The sequence below is a fragment of the Schistocerca americana genome, chromosome 7, assembly GCF_021461395.2.
Source record: "Schistocerca americana isolate TAMUIC-IGC-003095 chromosome 7, iqSchAmer2.1, whole genome shotgun sequence".
Lineage (NCBI taxonomy): Eukaryota > Metazoa > Arthropoda > Insecta > Orthoptera > Acrididae > Schistocerca > Schistocerca americana.
Window position 1 is genome coordinate 455,135,263 of NC_060125.1, and position 22,123 is coordinate 455,157,385.

Below are 22,123 nucleotides of genomic sequence, written 5' to 3' on the forward strand. Positions count from 1 at the left end.
TGTACTTGATGATTCACGATGTTTAAAGATTCTAATAAACAGTCAAGCAAGGAGACGCAATTGCGTCTGAAAAAAAATGGCCTCGAGCACTATTGGACTTTACATCTGAGGTCAGCAGTCCCCTAGACTTAGAACTACTTAAACCTAACTAACCTAAGGACATCACACACACCGATGTCCGAGGCAGGATTCGAACCGGCGACCGTAGTAGGCGCGCGATTCCGGACTAAAGCGCCTAGAACCGCTCGGTCACAACGACTAGCAGACTGCATCGCTCTAGGTTTCATCTCGTCTAGTCTAAAATTTCGGGAATACAACGCTCAAATTGTTATTAACATCATATACCGTCGTAACTATAATTCATCAGTAAACTGGTTTTATTGCCTTAACGTTTCCTATTGTTTCTGGTGTTGCTACTTTGTATCGTCGTCTTGATATTCCCTCGTTGAATCCAGCAGTGAACTTTGTAGGTCGATCTAACATAGATTTGTTACCTTAACTGTTCCGACCATGTCATTTTCACTGCGGTATAATTATGACTGCCACCCCAGTTGCTCCATGTTCCATGTTCCATATGTTTGTGGTCCTGTTGGTCCCAGTAATTCACGACAAGCATCTCTCCATTTGTCACTTAGTGACATTCAGTTCTTCAATGGTTTCCTTAGGTCATTTCTCACTGTCATAATTCAGAACTCGTAATAAGCACTGAAAGTCAGTTATCCTTTTCAGAAACGTCAGAAGCTTAACAATGAAACGGAGAAGAAAAGAGAAACCGAGACTATTCCATTTTGCTCTTCGTCGAGTACGTGTCACCCAGTGTCCTATACAGAAATAAACGTCACCTGGCTCTGCATTATTTCGTTTTAATCTATTGATTGCAGACTACTTGCAACATTACGCAGCTGATTTTCAAGCCTAGTAAGTTGTGCTCTTCATTACTGAAGTCTGTTTGCACTAGCGGAAAGTACTAGAATATTATTTATGCTAAAGATTGTGAGCAGTCACCAGATACATGAAGTACTGCGAATCTGCGACTCCCACCCCCATTCCGCTAAAAAGCTATGATCTTTTTTAACAACAGCTAGTAGACAGTTTGGTGAATAAGGTTGTCTGATTTTCATTCGTGTGTAGGAGAATTGATAGTAGTAATAATAATAATAATAATAATAATAATAATAATAATAATCGTTCAGTGTAGCTCAATGCCCTCATGTATAGCTCTCAGTTGGAAGCCATTTCTGCAACCTGCATATCCTTAAACTATGACCGTTATCCAGCTGCGGAAAGGGGACCTACAGAAAGTGGAATCAGCGCCAAGTATGGTTTCTCCATCATGGAGAGGTGAATACTGTTGTGTACGACTTTGTACACTACGGTAAGGTGAGGTTGGCTGCAGAGTGGTATGGCAACTCTTGTCGTAGGAAAGCTGGAAGGAGCAGAAATAATCAGAGATTAAGCTAACACAGTAAGCAAGCTTGCAAAGACTCATAACAAATATTCTGCGAGAAATAAGTGCAGGTATTACAACAGCAACACCTACAAGGCTCTCTGAAGTAAGTGCGAACAGTGCTGTCGTAGGAAACAGGCTCCAAGTGCAGGTGGGCTGAGAGACTGCCGCCGGCCGTCCTATATTACGCCGGATGAGGATGCTTCTAGTCCACAGCCACTGGAGGCGTGGCGCAGTGGTGCGCACCACTGGTCCTCCAGACGCGCGTCACCGCCATTGGCGTCTGATGGAAACTTACAACGCCGTTGCCTACATTAGGACGCCTGGTTTGTGGTATCAATACCTAATTCCAAAAATACTAGTTTAGAGTCAGAGTGAGAGAAAATCGTTGTCCGTCCACCAGGCCTGAAGAAGAAAGCGATAGAAAAAGCAACGCGGAGAACTTATCTCAAGATATTGTTTCTTCAAATTATGCTTATATTGCATCACCAACATTAACATCGCCTTAACACTTTCTTCTCGGTGATCAAAGTGATCGACACTGCACTGATGCGTAGTTTCTGCAGTAAATTCCTGCTCCTATTACACTAATTATCCTGCTGTTTCCTAAATTTCACTTTATTAACTTACGGTACATTTTCTTTACCATTATTTGCAATAAATTTCTTACCTGTTAGGTAATCTACTTACTGAAAACTGGTGTTCGGGGTCTGCTTCGGTTTGCCAATTGTCGTACACAAGGGTTATACGCAATCACAGTACTCGACACAGTTGCCCTCCGGGAACTCTGTTAAATCTAACCTTCTTCCTATGAACTATTCATGTTGGAAATACAAGTGCCATTGTAGCTCGCTTGAATTTTATCGGCATCACAAGAGAATGTGTAATATTGAGACACTCTTTCTTTACCTCAAAAATAAGGACATCTGTGTCCCTTCCCATCACACGCTGGCAGCATAATATCCCAGGAGGAATCTTTAGCTGTCAACTAGTTTGGAAATTTCTCTCTCCTGACATACAGATTTACGTTTTCCATGTGGTCCCTAAGCTGATTAAGGGATAGGTTGTTAGTTATAAAAGACGAAAACGATTTCTTTTCCCATCCTTGTCCAATCTGAGTTTGGGTTCTTCCTCAAAAAATTCCTATTGGATGTGAGGCGAAGCTCTAACATTCTTCAGAATCTAAACACAAACGTTTCTCCTTTCCGACCTCTTAAACAAAAAATTCATTTGATCTTCACTTGACAGTGTCTTTCTGTTAGTTCTCACTGATGAAAGACAGGGGACAGTACGCAAATTACAACGATAGTCGAAAATATTGTGATAGTGAGAAGACGTTATTGTCATTCACTTCATAAATGCATTACGGCGAATAAAATCGTACAAACCTTAATTACAGTGAAATTGTCCGTGCAAAGTGTCATTAAGAATAACGGAAATATCAGTATACAAAGTAACTCACCCTGTCACCGAAGTTGTCAAAGAGCACCGTGGCGTACTCGAGGAAGTAGTCCGCGAGGATGGGATTCGGCCAGCCACCTATGTACTGCAGAGCTTGCGGCAAGTCCCAGTGGAACATCGTCACCTGTAAGGTGGGAGACATTGGCTATGAACATCACATGTGATACATTTGCATGATGAAAATACCGAGGTCATCATTTACTTTATTTTATTCTATTCCGTAGAAAATTACGGAACATCAAGTGAATATCACTGTGCCACAGTGACTGGAAAGGATAACATGACTGTAAGAAAAGAATTTCAAATGATGTAATTTGTCAGGGAAACTGGAAAGAAAGGATGATTTAACGTTCGGAAGTTGTTTTAAGGACTACTTTCACTTCTATGAGTGGTTTACAAAGGCTTCAGAGGAAGTCGGGAAACGAGTGAACAGGAAAATAAATGTAGAAGCGGGAAATTGTAAGAGATGGAGAGTGAACACAGATTTCCAATAGAACTGTGGCTGAATGACTATTCAAGCAGTCGTACAATACAATGCAATATTCCAATCACTCATTAAAACAATTATTTTTAATTTTTTATTTTGGTAGTAGTGCTAAAAGTGTATTCCAGTGTGGTTATGTCTGCTCTTGGACTGTAAATAGTGAAACTGAAGCCGGCCGGAGTGGCCGTCCGGTTCTAGGTGCTACAGTCTGGAACCGAGCGACCGCTACGGTCGCAGGTTCGAATCCTGCCTCGGGCCTGGATCTGTGTGATGTCCTTAGGTTAGTTAGGTTTAATTAGTTCTAAGTTCTAGGCGATTGATGTCCTCAGAAGTTAAGTCACATAGTGCTCAAGCCATTTGAGCCATTTTAGTGAAACTGAAAATTACTTTTGAAACCTTTGTGCCTAGTTCATTCAATTACAGTTACAAGTATTTTCAATCATCTTATTATCAGTCGCACTATACCAATTGCCTTGACAATAATGATGTTGTAATTGGAGCGCAGTTAGGAGAGTATTTCTGTGTAAGCCGATATTAATACGTTTTATTGTTTTCGTGGGGCGTCAATAATGTTACGAGTCTTTGTTTCTAAGAAACTGGACAGCATGATGATAAGCTGTTTATGGGATACAAAATGCCCTCATAACACATGGAATTTTTGTTTCCCATCCCTCATAACACATGGAATTTTTGTTTCCCATCCCATAAAGGATACAAAACAGTTGGGTTTGATGAAAGAAAAAAGTTTTCAATGTTGCGTAAGAAGCAATGTCAATACAGATATTCGGAACAGTAACAGCAGGCATATGAAACAATTCTGTAAACGACATCAAGAAACAACGTAATTGTATCAGTGACCTGTAGACACCTAGATTAGGTTTTAATTAATTAGAGCAGATTTTATAACAATATTTGACACTATCATGTACATGTAAAGAAAAAGCAAAAATCTCAAGCAGAAACGTTTCTTTACATATAATATAACATTATCATCGTTTATTTGTATGTTGATGGTGATGGAGATGTTTTTACATGTATTTCATTTTTTAGGGAATAAGGTTTCCCGTCATTATTTCCATTATAACTGCGATGCATCATCAATGGTGACACCTTTATCAGAGTACCTTCAAATCATAGGGTCATTCCCCGTCAAATCAAAAAATGAAACCATCGTTTTGAACTTTACCCTCTTGGATTTAAACCAAGAAAAATTTGTTATTTCTCTGACGGAGCAGCAGCTCATTATAAAAATAGAAAGAACTTTATCAACCTGTGCCATCACAAAGATGATTTCCAAACTGAAGCTGAATGGCATTTTTCAGCCACCTCGCATGGGAAGGGAGCTAGTGATGGTATTGGTGGAACAGTTAAACGACTTGCAGCTCGAGCAAGTTTGCAACGGCCATACAGTGATCAAATAATGACACCAAAACAACTTTATATGTTTCCCAAGGATAACATAAAAGGAATGAACTTCAAATATGCTATTAAAGAAGATCACAAAAATGGAGAAATGGAACTTATGGAGAGATTTGAGAAATGCTGCAAAATTGTAGGGACACAAAAACTTCACACTTTTATTCCTGTTAGCAAGGACAAAATAGTAACAAAAGTGTATTCAAACTCTGATGATAGTAAAATTGAACTGGTGACAGTTTCAGACGGTGATACAATACCGTTCAAAGACATAAAAGGATATCTTGCTAGTGATTATAATGGACACTGGTGGTTAACCTGTGTACTTGAAAAAATCAGGAGAAGGATGAAATCACAGTTAGTTTCTTACATCCACATGGACCGTCACCATCTTTTACATTTCTGAGTCATCCAGACATTCTTTCCATAAATAGTAGGGAAGTAGTGGCAATCGTGAACCATCAAACTGCTACAGGGCGAACATATAAGTTATCCAGTGCATAAATGTTGATGTGCAACAGACTGATTAGTTTGAAGTATGAAGAAGTGCACTAATTGGATGCCTGTTTGTAAATAATAGTAATTACTAACAGAATTTAGGTCTGATCTCAGGTAAGCATCTTCCTGTATTTATTTTTTTTAAGTTTTCATTTTATATTTATTAATTACAGAAGCATAAATCATATGTTCTTTTGTCAATTACAAGTTATTTTTAATTTCCACATTTTACAACAACATACAGCTGGTGAGAAGTAGGCCTAATATCTAAAATAAATTAGTTTTTACAAATTTTAAAGCACCACCCTTAACGTAAAATTGCTTTTGATAGTGATCCCACGCTCATCCCAATTTGAAACTTTATGAATATGTAGATGTAAAGTGTATCTTTCACATATATTTTTTTGACAATTTAAAAAATACAGTTTTTCAAAATTCGATAAATTCAATAATATTGTTTTTATAAACAACGTGCATATATGTATTAAACTAATGATGTTTGGTTTCATATAAAAGCTCTTTAAAAGAGCTTTCCAATGAAGTAAATTTTATTTCTCTAGCTTAATTAGAACACGAGTTATAAAGAAAACAACATTGTTCCACGAGTCAAAAATCTGTCATTTTTTCAATTTTTGAAAGTCCATTACTCGGTAACTTTTTATCGAAAAAATGTGAAAAAATTAATTTGTGGTACTATTTATGATTACTACATGCATACTTAATTTCATTTAAATCCAAGAGGGTAAGGTTGTAGCACTTGTTGATTTGACATGGAATTGCCCCACAGTTTTATTCGCGATGTGAAGATAGTGTAAAAAATTTGTGAGAAGAACGAATCGGTCAAGAGCCGATATCCTAGGGAACTGACATAGATGTACGGAACTGAGTTCTAGACTGGAGGGAGTCAGGGGCGTAGCCAGTGACGACCCAAGGAAAACAAAATACATTTTTTTCCGCAGCGAGTGGTTCTACAGGCGTACTCTGTCCAACATAGATCCGACGATTCTTGCCATTTGTATTTACTGACAGAACAAACATCCCTTCATTGTTGTTGGTATATGTAGTGTAACTGTTCCTTCACATGCTAATATATGGGTCCGAGAAGAATTTATGACCAACTTCCTCGTCAGACTGAGCAGTAAATTCATAAGAGTGAAGAAATGTTTACACTAACGTCGATAAGTTCTATGAACGCTAGGATGGAGATTTACCTTGCACAATAATGCCAAGTGGAGCAGTGAATGGTCGATGCGTCATAATCGATCCCTTTACAGAACAGAGATAAAAGCGTTCTTACCAGCGGATATCGTTATCCAGTAACAAGTTGATGAGATTGTTGTAGTAGTCGATTCCCGGCTGTTTGATCACGTCCAGGTCTCCATTAGGCAGCATGCGAGGCCAAGAGATAGAGAAGCGGTATACTTTAGCTTGAAACAAACAGTGCAGTGTTACACTAGCATCTCTACTGCTAGAGAGGGTCAGCAGCACAATAGTTAGGATTCTGTGGAAGAACATTCAGCAGACATCTGTGAAAATTAACAGTAAAATGTTTTTGAAACGTAGGAAGTATACGTGTATCATTAATTAGACTTCGCAGTTCTCAAGCAGTGTCGATCGCTATGGATCTGACAAATGTCGAAATCTCAAGGGTTTATCCAACTTGAGGCGACTGACTAACAGACAGTATTTTATTCAGGTATGTCACGTTCTAACACCTGGAGGACGCATTACTTTCAATGGATGATCTATTTAGAAGAAGCTGAAAAATGGTATTATTTTTTGTAAATGTGTATTTTGTGACAGAGCTCCAGTGAAGCTTAAATTTCGGAACTGCAGGACCAATAAACAACTATCTTCCTGCACGCCTCTCGAGGAAAAAGATATACAATTCGAGTGCAACATCTGCAGTTTCTGGAGATATCATTTATCTGTGTTGACTGTTCTGCCAGCTGATTTTGGGAATCTGTTATGAGAGAATAAGGGCTCAATGAGGTTGGGCAGACCTGACGATAGTTTTGGTGATACATATCAGGAATCACATTTATGTCAGTATGAGTATAAGAAATTGAAAACGTATAGAAAAACCATTATTATTCGTATCGGGTATTTTTGATTATCAACAGTTCAGTTAAGTTATTCCCAGTCCATACTGGGAAACTGTCCTCACCTGTCGTGTGAAAACTATTTGTGAAAATGATGGTTGTAACATTACAGATGATGGTGAGGAAATTAACATGCGATTTTTACATGAAAATAATATCGTAGCCTCTACGAAGCATAAAAAATATACATTATCGTTGGAAACTTGACACGCACTGCTAAACGAAGGCCTCTGACATACTCCTGCGTGTATTACAGTGTTTTATACGCTTCCATGGTTCTGCATGTTTCATAACGTCATCCAACATACTTCCATTTCTTCGTCGTCCCAGCTTTTACGTATCCCTTGTAAGACAATACCTATCGACTTGCTCTACTGAACATCCGTTCGCCGGCTTATATGTCCAAAGTATCATTTTTACTATTGGCTTAACTTCACTTATGTTTATCCTACGAATTCCTATTGCTCGCTAAGCGGATTTCCTGTGTTTAGGACGCCTCTTTTGCAAACTACAGGTTTTTATTGCTCTGTATATTTCTCTTTTCTGTCGACTGAATATTTGTCTTCAGCTACAACAACAACAAATTCGCCTCATCTGGTTGTGATGTGCATTTGCGTTTAAACAGTTTTGTTTTCGACATGTTAATAATACAAGCACCCCCCACCACCACCCCCATGAAACATGGACCTTCCCGTTGGTGGGGGGGCTTGCGTGCCTCAGCGATACAGATAGCCGTACCTTAGGTGCAACCACAATGGAGGGGTATCTGTTGAGAGGCCACACCAACGTGTGGTTCCTGAAGAGGGGCAGCAGCCTTTTCAGTAGTTGCAGGGGCAACAGTCTGGATGATTGACTGATCTGGCCTTGTAACACTAACCAAAACGGTCTTGCTGCGCTGGTACTGCGAACGGCTGAAACCAAGGGGAAACTACAGCCGTAATTTTTCCCGAAGGTATGCCGCTTTACTGTATGGTTAAATGATGATGGCGTCCTCTCGGGTAAAATGTTGCGGAGGTAAAATAGTCCCCCATTTGGATATCCGGGCGGGGACTACTCAATAGGCCGTCGTTATCAGGAGAAAGAAAACTGGCGTTCTACGGATCGGAGCGTGGAATGTCAGGTCCCTTAATCGGGCAGGTAGGTTAGAAAATTTAAAAAGGGGAATGCATAAGTTAAAGTTAGATATAGTGGGAATTAGTGAAGTTCGGGGGCAGGAGGAACATGACTTTTGGTCAGGTGAATGCAGGGTTATAAATACAAAATCAAATAGGGGTAATGCAGGAGTAGGTTTAATTATGAATAAAACAATAGGGATGCGGGTAAGCTACTACAAACAGCATAGCGAACGCGTCGTTGGAACACGTGAGGCAATACTGACCCTACGACTTATCTTAGAAAATAGATTAAGGAAATGCAAACCTACGTTTCTAGCATTTGTAGATTTAGAGAAAACTTTTGACAACGATGACTGGAATACTCTCTTTCAAATTCTGAAGGTGGCAGGGGTAAAATACAGGGTCGAAAGGCTATTAACAATTTGTACAGAAATCAGATGGCAGTTATAAGAGTCGAGTGGCATGAAAGGGGAAGAGTGGTTGGGAAGGGAGTGAGACAGGGTTGTAGCCTCTCCTAGATGTTATTCAATCTGTAAAATTCGGAGTAGGTATTAAAATCCATGGAGAAGAAATGAAAAGTTTGAGGTTTGCCGATGACATTGTAATTCTGTCAGAGACAGCAAAGGACTTGGAAGAGCAGTTGAACGGAACAGACACTATCTTGGAAGGAGTATATAACATGAAAATCGCAAAAGCCAAACAAAGATAATGGAATGTAGTCGAATTGAATCGGTTGGTGCTGAGGGAATTAGATTAGGAAATGAGACACTTAAAGTAGTAAAGGAGTTTTGCTATTTGGGTAGCAAAATAACTGATGATGGTCGAAGTAGAGAGGATATAAAATATAGACTGGCAATGGCAAGGAAAGCGTTTCTGAAGAAGAGAAATTTGTTAACAACGAGTATAGATTTAAGTGTCAGTAAATCGTTTCTGAAAGTATTTGTATGGAGTGTAGCCATGTATGGAAGTGAAACATGGACGATGAATGCTTTGGACAAGAAGAGAATAGAAGCTTTCGAAATGTGGTGCTACAGAAGAGTGCTGAAGATTAGATGGGTAGATCACATAACTAATGAGGAGGTATTGAACAGAATTGGGAAGAAGAGGAGTTTGTGGCACAACTTGACTAGAAGAAGGGATCGGTTGGTAGGAGTTGTTCTGAGGCATCAAGGGATCACCAATTTAGTGTTGGAGGGCAGCGTGGAGGGTAAAAATCGTAGACGGAGACCAAGAGATGAATACACTAAATAGGTTCAGAAGGATGTAGGATGCAGTAGGTACTGGAAGATGAAGAACCTTGCACAGGATAGAGTATCATGGAGAGCTGCGTCAAACCAGTCTCAGGACTGAAGACCACACAGTAATACACTCCTTCCGTCTTACTACAGGTGATTTCGATGGTGCTTTCAAACTTTCACTACTGAGCTGTTCTATTTGTTGAACTACTTATAAATTAGGAGAAAAAATACTACGTTATTTGCAAAACGTGAACTCACAGTAGGGGCAGCGTGCTGGGATATAGCTATTCAAACAAAGCAGTTAGAGCCAATGTAACAGATGTCTCAACACGATGTGTGACATCACGCGAGTATGTTATGGTTGCATTACACCCTGCTGATAGTCCCAGTACTGAAACCATGACGTAGACAAACACATACGATGGTGTTCCATTGTCGTTGCTGCACTTTGGTTAGATGTTGATTACTCCTGCCGGCCGTAGTGGCCGTGCGGTTAAAGGCGCTGCAGTCTGGAACCGCAAGACCGCTACGGTCGCAGGTTCGAATCCTGCCTCGGGCATGGATGTTTGTGATGTCCTTAGGTTAGTTAGGTTTAACTAGTTCTAAGGTCTAGGGGACTAATGACCTCAGCAGTTGAGTCCCATTGTGCTCAGAGACATTTGATTACTCCTGATGAAGATACGCAACCCCTGTTCTTGGAACGTGAAAATGTAATGAAACTGCGACAAAAGTTGTCCGTAACAAATAAAGTTTAGCCGTAGCGCCTTTTCTTTATCTTTGGCGCTGGTCGTTAGTTAGCTCTTCCATTTGGCTTGACTTTGCAGTCGCAGTCGGTCGGTCAAGTGGTCGGTTTGCAGCGAGCACGGAGAATTACTTGAACGACCGGGAGAGTGCAGTACACCCGTGTGCGGAATGGCCGGCGGGCTGCAACGAAGCCTGGGACGGGGTCGCTGTCGGCTTGGTGTGGCACAGATTGGCGGTCCAGGTGTCCGCAGTGGACCCGTTGCTGTCCGATGGAAGCTTACACCTGGGTGCGGTCGTGTCCTGTCCTGTTGCATCGTACGATGTATTCGGCACTCTCGATGCTGCTGCCGACTGCACCCTACCCTGTGGGTTAGCTGTTTGCTGCTGTAAGTAGTGTCCGCAGCTCGTGGTCGTGCAGTAGCGTTCTCGCTTACCGCGCCCGGGTTCCCGGGTTCGATTCCCGGCGGGGTCAGGGATTTTCTCTGCCTCGTGATGACTGGGTGTTGCGTGATGTCCTTAGGTTAGTTAGGTTTAAGTAGTTCAAAGTTCTAGGGGACTGATGACCATAGATGTTAAGTCCCATAGTGCTCAGAGCCATTTTTTTTAGCTGTAAGTAGTGTGCCCCGAACTATTAAGCTGTCGTTGCTCCATTTGTTTTTAGATACCGTGCCGTGTTGTGAATACACTTACTTCTCAGCAGTGTACGAATTGCGCTCCTCCTATACCGACACATATACATCAACCAGTCGGTTGTGCCTGTTGATGAGGTTAGTGTTTACGGAAGTGCCTTTTAAGTGGTTTGGCTGTTAAGTGGAGGGGACGTACTCTTTAAACCGTTCTTCTGTGAAGCCAATACAAGTTGTAACCACCAGTAATTGTGCTGTTTCCTCCTAAAGTATCGAACGAGGTGGCGCAGCGCTTAGCACACTGGACTCGCATTCGGGAGGATGCCGGAACAAACAAGCGTCCGCCCATCCTCATTTAGGTTTTCCGTCATTTCCCCAAATCGGTTCAGGAAAATGCCAGGATGGTTCTTCTGAAATGGCACGGCCGACTTCCTTCCCCATCCTTCCCTAATCCGAAGTGACTCACGACCTCACTGTTGGTCCCCTCACCCAAAACCAACCAACCAACCAGCTCGTAAACTGAATTCGGAAATGCCATTATAACCACTGTAAGAGTCCGAAGCTGTCCGCTTCACCGTACAGTAAAGTTGGTGTTCCTTAGGCTAGTTTGGTTTTTAATTACCTAACGCTTCCGTGAACACCGGCCGGTGTGACCGAGCGGTTCTAGGAGGTTCAGTCTGGAACCGTGCGACCGTTACGGTCGCAGGTTCGAATCCTGCCTCGAGCATGGATGTGTGTGACGTCCTTAGGTTAGTTAGGTTTAAGTAGTTCTACGTTCTAGGGGACTAATGACCTCAGGTGTTAAGTCCCACGGTGCTCAGAGCCATTTGAACCGTTTCAGCTTCCGTGAATTATCTCGCGTAACTAAGTACTGATACGCTGCCTGCTTTTGATGTGCTTACGTGTGGAAAACAGAGTAGTTATTTCAGTAATCTTCACTTTTCGGTGTGACAGTTTAAAGACGGAATTATGGTGCCGATATGAACTCCAACAACTGCCACTGTTGAGCTTTATTTTTTTTAAAAATCCTTGCTTTCACTAGCTGGTTGCCTGTAAGTTTTACTGTCTTATATCAATCAAGGTTGGTGTCTCGAAAAATGACGTCACCCTTGGCCGTGAATTTATTTCTTTATTTATTTTGTATATATTGTAGAGTGAAGTCTATTTTTTCTGTGCCGTTTCGAGCGCTGCCTCAGTCGTTGTCGTCGTCCAGTGCAGTCAGGCGGGTCTATGCCCTCTGAAGGGTGCCACAGTGGAATAGCAGCACATGATTGATTTACTCGTACGTTGTTAAGTAAGTGCTTTGCCTTTAAATTATTGGCCTTAATTCATTCTAGTTTAAGTTAAAAGCTCCGGCCGGAGCTGTGATAAACTAACCTGTTGCCTAAGAGATTATCTCCTTAGTTATTCTGATTAAACAGATTTTTTTAAAATGGCATTTTGCCCCTTTTATAGAGGGGATGAGTGAATCTTTGATGGCTATTCTCATTATGATTCATGAAGTTATTGATATTGAACTTAAATTCTATGTTCAGTTTTGAAATATCACTCTACTTGCGATATCTCCCAATCCGTGTTCAAAAGGATTGCTACAAAAATACATACACACACACATATATATGCAACACTTGAACACTTGAGAACTCGCTTTTCATGCACTGTACTTTTTTAAAAAATTTTTGAGTTAAACGCCAGCTGTTGTAATCTGGATGTTGATGTTTTTACCAGTGTGCAGTACTGTCGTGTTATGGGGAATAAAGAATATTGTTATATTGGCTCCTCAATTGGGCTCGGACATTGCACTCCAGTATCCCTGTGCCCTGCTTTTAGCAATCTACAGTCTCAGCTACTTGAATTATAGTGTGACAGAGAAATGTTTGCTTAAACATAAACGAAGCCTCTAGGCAAGCTTGCAGGTTGCACTGTGGTATTCGACCTTGAGCGGCACCTGTCCATTGTCCTGAATACGTTGCTCGTATCAGTCGTGGCAAAAACAATGTCCTCTAAAGATGTGAGTGGATTATGTCAGAGGTAAGTCACTTTGGACGTGGGTAGTTTGTTGGTTTTCATGCGATAAATGCTTTCGTAAGCATGGTGAACGTATTTCGTGCTTCAAGAGGCACCATATCGAAGATTTACGCTGCGTACAGTGAAAGCAGAAAAACATCATCCATCAAGGCACAAAGCGGACGAAGTTATGTGTTGAGTGATTGTGAGAGACGATCATTGAAGGGGATTGTGACGAAAAAAATGAGGACGGCAGCTGCGAAAGACGCTATACCCCTAAATGTCGCACTTGAAAACTGCATTAAAAAAAAATACGCTAAGGAAACTCCATCAGTTCGGAATTGCAGGGCGAGCTGCGGAATGCTGGAATGCTGGAATGCTGTAGCTGCATACTTCGCACATACCAAAACCGTAAGTCTGATCTATGGAGAAATGGAAACGTTTTTTTGGAAGAGTGTTGTTGCACACACTTTTTAACGTACGGCCGAGTTTGCGGCCAATGAATGAAACGTGTCGGGGTTTGGTGATGATCTAGGTAGCCATATCGTGGTGTTCTATGGGTCTATTGGTCTTCTGCACTGCCGGCCGCTGTGGTCGAGCGGCTCTAGGCTCTTCAGTCCGGAACCGGGCAGCTGCTACGGTCGCAGGTTCGAATCCTGCCTCGGGCATGGATGTGTGTGATGCTCTTAGGTTAGTTAGGTTTACGTAGTTCTAAGTCTAATTGACTGAGGACCTCACATGTTAAGTCCCATAGTGCTTTAGAGCCATTTGAACCATCTTCTGCAATTATTGTCGCATTATTGTCAAGGATTGTCTGACCATTTTGGCTGATCAGGTCCAACCATGTTTGTTTGTTCTCCTACAATGTTTGTTCCCCAACAATGGTTGTTCTCCAATAGTGATAACTTCGTTCACATAGTTCGCATCATCCAGGTTTGGTTTTGCAAGCAGGACGATAAATTCTCGTACTTCTCCTAGCCACCACAGTCGCCACATCTTAATATTATTGATCCTTTGTATTTTACTTTGGAGAGAAGGCTGCGTAATGGCTACCCACGCATATGATTGTTACATGAACATGCCACTATTTTGCAGGAATAATGGTATAAGATTTTCTTGAAAACCAGACAGGACCAGAGCAGAGGGGACCTGTATTTATCCCTTCCGAGAGACCTGGAAGCAAATTTCAATGGTTTTTTCTGCATCGTATTATGCACAGTAATACCTTGTGCTTGTGTTTCCATATTGTTGTCCAACCACTGTACGTCTGTTGTGTGTACTCAACCCCAGGTCCTTGAGCGCCTGCACGTCCTCGGCATACTTGTGGTACGAGTCACAGGCCACGTCTCCATTGTCCCCATTGTTACCGAATTCTGGATGCTCGTGAAGCATGTGGTCCCAGATGCTTTCTCCTTTGCCTGTAAGGTAATAAGAAGTCTCACTACAGAGAGCAAGGATGTTTTTCTTCGTATAGCTAGCAAACCAGGCACTGCTTCACAATTGCTGAAAATAGATGGGAATTGGGTATACATCCTAATCTGGTTCTCCCTTCTCTCCCTATCACCTCCTCATTCGCTCTTTATCCATGTCTTCCTTCTCTCCCATCTCCTCATTGTCCACCCCCCCCCCCCCCTGCCCGCTCTGTAAGTTTCTTCCTGCCATCTTTATCTGACGTTGAGTTTCGTTTACTTTTATTGTAAATTCATATTCTGTAGTATTCTATGCATAGGCTGGTAAGTCACAAACAGTGCTTTTCTGTTTTCTGTGTAATCCGTCTTTGAGGAAGAAAACAAAACAACTTCTAGCCATGACTAATATGCATACAATTTCACTTTAAATTGATATAATGAGAAATAATTTTTATGGGACAATCAATTCGCCTGACTGCGAGAAATAAAACGCCGAATTTTCACAGCAGAGTACAGCACTGTACTTTCATTGTCACTGTCTGTTTTAACAGGAAACCTGTACGCCTTTATTTAAAGAATGTGTATATAGCTTACGCCGGTCTGAGTGTCTACCATGGAAAAATATGAAGTACACTGGTCAAGAACTTTTTAAGAATTGTGTTAACAATGTTTCCTCTTTATCTACTGCATATATACATTTTAATATTTAAAAAAATATATGGCCTATGACTGTCCGAATTTCATTAGACTATCGTCTAAAGGTATGAAGTAAATCGGACGAGGATTTTTCAGATTTTTGGTAACAACTTCTCCCCTTTGTTTGTTACATGTATATGCTATATATATTAAAAAATATAAACCCTATGACCGTCCGATTGTCCATTAGACTATCGTGTACAAATTTGGAGTAAACAGACGAAGTAATTTTTGAAATTTTTGGTAGCAAATTTTTACCTGTGACAGACTCCAATGTAAATGCGTACACGTATCGAATTTCCTCTTTTTAAATCACTAAACCATTGTGGCAGACGTATGGCATCGACAGACAATAAGTATGTGGATATGCTTCTGGCCTTTGGTGCAACTGATAATCGAGCTGGTGTTGCTGCCCTTGTGTATGCTGCTATATATCCTCGTCGACGCCATGCAGATAAAAATGTGTTTCGTCGTCTGGAGCTGCGCCTTCGGGAGTCTCCTTCCACCATCGCGAGACAGAGGACGTCCACAGACTCGCTGTACAACAACTAATGAGGAAGCTATTCTGGAGGTCATACACCAAGAACCTCGGCGAAGAACACGTAGCGTAGCAAGTCAGCTACGTGTCTCGCAATACACGATTATTAACGTGATGCATGAGCATGGACTGCACCCACATCATTATGCTTTCACGCAATGCCTGCATCCTGCAGATCGCCATCAGCGGATGCAATTCTGTGAATGGTTCCAATAATAACAGGAAGCCAACGATGACTCCCTGAACACCGTAATATGGTTGGTTGAAGCAGCATTCACTTATGAGGGTGTCTTCAATATGCACAATGCCCACCATTGGAGTGAGGTTAACCCGCACGTCACCCGCGACCGTGGATATCAAGCTCGGGTTTGGTATCAACGTCTGTGGTAGAACATTGAGCGACAGGTGTTTGGGCCCCTACATATTGCCTGACCGGTTGACTGTACGAAGGTATCATGCATTCCTCTCCAACTAAATGCCTGATGCACTGGAAGAAGTTACATGTCCGGCAGAGGATATTGTTCCAACATGTTGGTGCACCTCCACACTGTGGAGTTAATGTGCGACAGTATTTGGACAGAACATTTCCAGGGAAATGGCTCAGACATGGAGGTCCAGTTGTATGGTCACCGCGTTCACCTGACCAAAATCCCCTAGATTTCTTCCTGTGGAGACACCTGAAGGAGCACGTGTACTCTACTCCGGCCGACGAATGTGGAAGAATTGGTAGTGCGTGTTCATGCTGCTCTTGTTACTGTAAATACCGCTTTGCTGCGAAGGGTCCAGAGCTGTGTCATTCGGTGGGTTGCGCAATGTTTGAACGTTCACGGAGGTCGCTTTGAGCATCTGTTGTTCTGAGGACAACATATTCTGTTGTGAAGGTCGTGTGGTCATTAATATGGACACTGTTATTATCACTGGTTGCTAATGTGCGACATCTGAGCCCTCATATTACTTGTAATATAAATGACAGGTACACTACTAGCCATTAAAATTGCTACACCAGAAAGAAATCCAGATGATAGACGGGTATTTATTGGACAAATATATTATACTAGAACTGACATGTGATTACATTTTCACGCAATTTGGGTGCATAGATCCTTAGAAATCAGTACCCAGAACAACCACCTTTGGCCATAATAAAGGCCTTGATACGCCTGGGCATCAAACAGAGCTTGGATGGCGTGTACAGGTACAGATGCACATGCAGCTTCAACACGATACCACAGTTCATCAAGAGTAGTGTCTGGCGTACTGTGACGAGCCAGTTGCTCGGCCACTATTGACCAGAAGTTTTCAGTTGGTGAGAGATCTGGAGAATGTGCTGGCTAGGGCAGCAGTCGAACATTTTCTGTTTCCAGATAGGTCCGTACAGGACCTGCAACATGCGGTCGTGCACTATCCTTCTGAAATGTAGGGTTTCGCAGGATCGAATGAAGGGCGGAGCCACGGGTCGAAACACATCTGAAATGTAACGTCCACTGTTCAAAGTGCTGTCAAGGGAACAAGAGGTGACCGAGACGTGTAACCAATGGCACCGCATACCATCACGCTGGGTGATACGCCAGAATGGAGATGACGAATACACGCTTCCAATGTGCGTTCACCGCGATGTCGCCAAACACGGATGCGACCATGATGATGCTGTAAACAGAACCCGGATTCATCAGAAAAAATTACGTTTTGCCATTCGTGCACCCAGGTTCGTCGTTGAGTACACCATCGCAGGCGCTCCTGTCTGTGATGCAGCGTCAAGGGTAACCGCAGCCATGGTCTCCGAGCTGATAGTCCATGCTGCTGCAAACGTCGTCGAACTGTTCGTGCAGATAGTTGTTGTCTTGCAAACGTCCCCATCTGTTGACTCAGGGACCGAGATGTGGCTGCACGATTCGTTACAGCCATGCGGATGAGATGCCTGTCAACTCGACTGCTAGTCATACGAGTCCGTTGGGATCCAGAACGGCGTTCCGTATTACCCTCCTGAACCCACCGATTCCATATTCTGCCAACAGTCATTGGATCTCGACCAGCGCGAGCAGCAATGTCGCGATACGATAAACCGCTATCGCGATAGGCTACAATCCGACCTTTATCAAAGTCGGAAACATGATGGTACGCATTTCTCCTCCTTACACGAGGCATCACAACAACGTTTCACCAGGCAACGCCGGTCAACTGCTGTTTGTGTATGAGAAATCGGATGGAAACTTTCCTCATGTCAGGGCGTTGTAAGTGTCGCCACCGGCGCCAACCTTGTGTGAATGCTCTGAATAGCTAATCATTTGCATATCACAGCATCGTCTTCCTGTCGGTTAACTTTCGCGTCTGTAGCACATCATCTTCGTGGTGTATTAATTTTAATGGCCAGTAATGTAGATGTTGTGTTATTGTACTGCGCTATCGTCTTTAGCATCTCGAAACTGACATTGTTTATGTAGTTATTTTATCCTATGACAGATCATTTCTTTGAACTGTGTGTTTCTTATTTGTCTAGCGACGTATTTGTTATGTTCAGCTTTACAAAATTTTCAAAATTTATGATACATATGACCTAAAAAACTGAGTATATAACAGGATGAAATGTCAGAATGAAATTAGCAACTAAAAGGAAAAAAATGCGCCCTAACCCGCAGATCGAAACTTCGACCTCCTGCACGTTAACCGTCAACTCTGTCGACTGCACCAACAGTACAGCGCGATGAAGATGTGTTGACAGAGATAGTTACCATGTATATGGTTACAGTGTTGCCCGATTGCGACTCTTTCAACGCCCTTTTTCTGCTGGATGTACTCGCTGGGCGAAATTTTGTGAGAAACATTTTTTTATCGCTGGCATGTGAGGAGTCGCGCTGCGAAGCCCGCGTGTGCGAATTTCTCTTCACCCTGTATAATACACTCACATTCAGAAAACAACAGCCACCTTAAAAGACTGGACATAGGACGTTCACATTCACAGGACATGTACATTAATATGTTCTCCAGAATTTATTAGCATTCGAACTATGTCGGCCCGCGGGTTGAAGGTCAAGATCGAGACCACGGTGCGGCTCGACTAACCGGTAAACTGTATCTGAGGCTCTCTTGTAGTTATAACAGTGACTTGAGCAGACGTGCAGGATGCCTCGCAAACGTCTGCGCTAACCGTACCGTCAAACCAATGAATTTGAAAGAGGGCGCATTATTGGCATGAGAGAATGTGATGCATCCATACAGGAAATTGCTGCTCTTGTGCAACGAAGTGCTTAGAAAGTGCAACGGGTGTGTGCAGAGATGGGTCACGTCGCACTAGACAGACCCCCCACCCCCGAGAGCCGACCGGAGTGGCCGAGCGGTTCTAGGCGCTACAGTCTGGAACCGCGCGACCGCTACGGTCGCAGGTTCGAATCCTGCCTCGGGCATGTATGTGTGGGATGTCCTTAGGTTAGTTAGGTTTAAGTAGTTCTAAGTTATAGGAGACTGATGACCTCAGAAGTTAAGTCCCGTAGTGCTCAGAGCCATTTGAACCATTGTTTGAACCCCCGAAAAGGTCGACACCTCATGTGAATGGCATTGCAGGACAGACGTGCGACCTCCTCGGCTGTGGTGCAGCAGTGGAACGGTGTACAACATCGTACACTATCAGGGGTGACAGTCTGTCCTCATTTATTACGGCTTGGGTTACGTCTGCGTTGTCCACTTCTGTGGCTATCTTTGATGAATGTGCAAAAACATGCTACACGGCAGTGGTGGGTGGGACGACGTCACTAGGGACAGGAATGGCATCAGATAGTGTTTTCGGATGAATCCAGGTACTATTTGTTTGAAAATTATAGCCACTTTTTGTTTCGCCGCAGGCATCACAGTGACTGCATTTGCACAACACATACAGTCCATATCCGACCCGTCGTCATACCCTTTCTGCACAACACGCCAGACACCATTTTTCAGCAAGATAGTGCACGACCACATGTTGTTGTGTGGACGCGTGCCTTCTTGGGGTCTCAGGATGCCAGCCTTTTACCCTGGCCTGCCAGATCACCGTACTTGTCCCCAGTTGAAAATGTATGGGATATGGTGAAACGGCGGGTGAAGCGCTGTGGCCCAGTGCCAACCACCACAGACGAACTTTGGTACGGTACCAGGTGAATGCAGCATAGCTGGCTAAGCCACAGGACACCATTCGCACCTTACATGAGTCAATGTCACATGGAATAAGTTATCCGGGCCCGTGGCGGAATCTATGCCTAATAGGCACACGACACATGATGCGCCTGGATGACTGAAACACTAATCATTTCTGCAGAACATAGTAATGTACATTTCCTGTAAACGTGAACGTCCTTCCTCAATTCGTTCAAGGTTTTTTTCCCCTTAATGTGAGCGTATATATTTACTTATATAATACATACGTAAAAGCAATATATAGCCTATGTCCGTTCGACCGTTTATTAGGGCTTCGTGCAAAAATTTTAAGGAAATCGGTCATGTACTTTTCGAGATTTTTGGTAATAAGGTTAAACGATGACTTGCGTTAATATAATAATGTAGATAGGCCCCAAAGTAAGCAGTTAAAGTAATAGAAATTTTATTTACTACCAGTTCGATGCCACATATTATCAGGAATCAAAAAATGCAGCTACTGTAATGTGCCAAGTCAATACACATGAGAGAAAATACTGCCTTGTTAATAACTGAACTTTATTTGTTTGCTTTGCTGGTAGTATACGTAGACATGGATTCAGTTTGGGAATTGGTACCATGTGACTTCAATAGCTGCGATGTCGTATGATGAGTTATCTCATATCGACTAACAGAAACCGATATCTTAAACATTTTTTATAGAAGATTCGATATTTTCTAAATTGAAAATTCCGATTTGACACTTTATGGCATACAAAATTGAAACTGGTAGTTTGTGAAATACTTTGTTGGTTGAAACTGAACTTCTTCTAACATTTAGAAGCTGGCGTTAGAGCCTATGCAAAATTTATGTAGTACTTGTCAATCTTTTCTTTAGGCATCGATCTACATCGTGATCTTCATAAAATGATTCAAGTTTTCTTGCAAGTCTATTTTTCGTCACCAAAATTTCGTAACCATAATCCCAAAACCAATGAACATAAACGCACAGACAAACTGAATAAAATGCAGTATTTTTAGATTGTGACAATAGACCAAATGTATTGCTATTTGCAAACGATCTAAAACTGATTACAGAGAATGAAGACGATCTTCAAACTGCAGTCAATGTGTGGCAGCAAATAACCCCAGAAAAAACCCCAAAACGTCTCCAGATAAAATGAAATTTGTTGCCTATCACAAGTACAATCACTAAGATTAAAAATAGTCGTGGATAATAATACTAAAGGTAATTAAACTTTTTAAATATCTATGATGGAACTTCACATATGAATACAACCGTGATGGGGACCAAAAATTAAATAAATTTACTTTCATGTCTGGAACGATAGTAAATTATTTACAGATTGAAGTCAAGGAAGTTCGAAGTTCACGTTTTACAAACCCTTAATCATGGAAGTGAAATGTGGGTAGCAGCATGACACCAAAAGAGAAATGAGGTTTTTAAGATGAGTCGAAAGATGTACGAGATAGTAAAATAAATTAGTGTATAAGGAAAGGTGTAGGAATATATAACCTAAACTAAAAGCTCAAAGAAAGTAGTAGAAAAAAATGTTCAAATGTGTGTGAAATCTTATGGGACTTAACTGCTAAGGTTATCAATCCCTAAGCTTACACACTACTTAACCTAAATTATCCTAAGAACAAACACGCACCCATCCCAGAGGGAGGACTCGTACCTCCGCCAGGACCAGCCGCACTGTCCATGACTGCAGAGCCCTAGACCGCTCGGGTAATCCCGCGCGGGTGAAGGTAGTAGAAAATGGAAGGAATGTAGATTGTGTGGCTCTCAGTTATATTACATATGCATTGGAAGACGAAATTTAGGAAGAATATACAACAGAAGGAATATATAATAAACGGACTGTCTTGTACAACAAGTGATAAATGCGACTAGTAGTTAGTAGGCAAATAAGCAAAATCCACCACTTTCTTTTGGTGCCAAGAACTTGTAGTAACCTTTCGAACCCAGCTGATTCCAAGTATCACCAATAATTTTGACTAAAGTGTTTGTCTCTGAAACTGTCTAGTTGTTTACTTGCCATACCATCATGATGGTAATATGCACTAATGAAGTGGAAATGTTTCCATTCACTTCCAGTCTTGTACATCCATTTTAATAGATAATATGACTCAAAAGACAAATTTTTCCTGCTCTGCAATCCACAAACCATAGCACGCACTACAATTTTATAAAACTCATCTCTTCGAAGTAATTGA

At 42.0% G+C, this 22,123-nt stretch overlaps 1 protein-coding gene across 1 annotated transcript in view; it reads right to left on the bottom strand.

The window, feature by feature from the left end:
* The window catches only part of LOC124623002 (myrosinase 1-like), a 55,726-nt gene that overhangs the window by 17,384 nt on the left and 16,219 nt on the right, over positions 1-22,123 (bottom strand). The window contains exons 2-3 of the mRNA XM_047148792.1: positions 14,396-14,556; positions 2,910-3,032 (exon numbers count right to left, since the gene is read on the bottom strand). Of these exons, the coding sequence (XP_047004748.1) occupies positions 2,910-3,032; positions 14,396-14,556 (284 nt within the window). The remainder of the gene's footprint in view (positions 1-2,909; positions 3,033-14,395; positions 14,557-22,123) is intronic.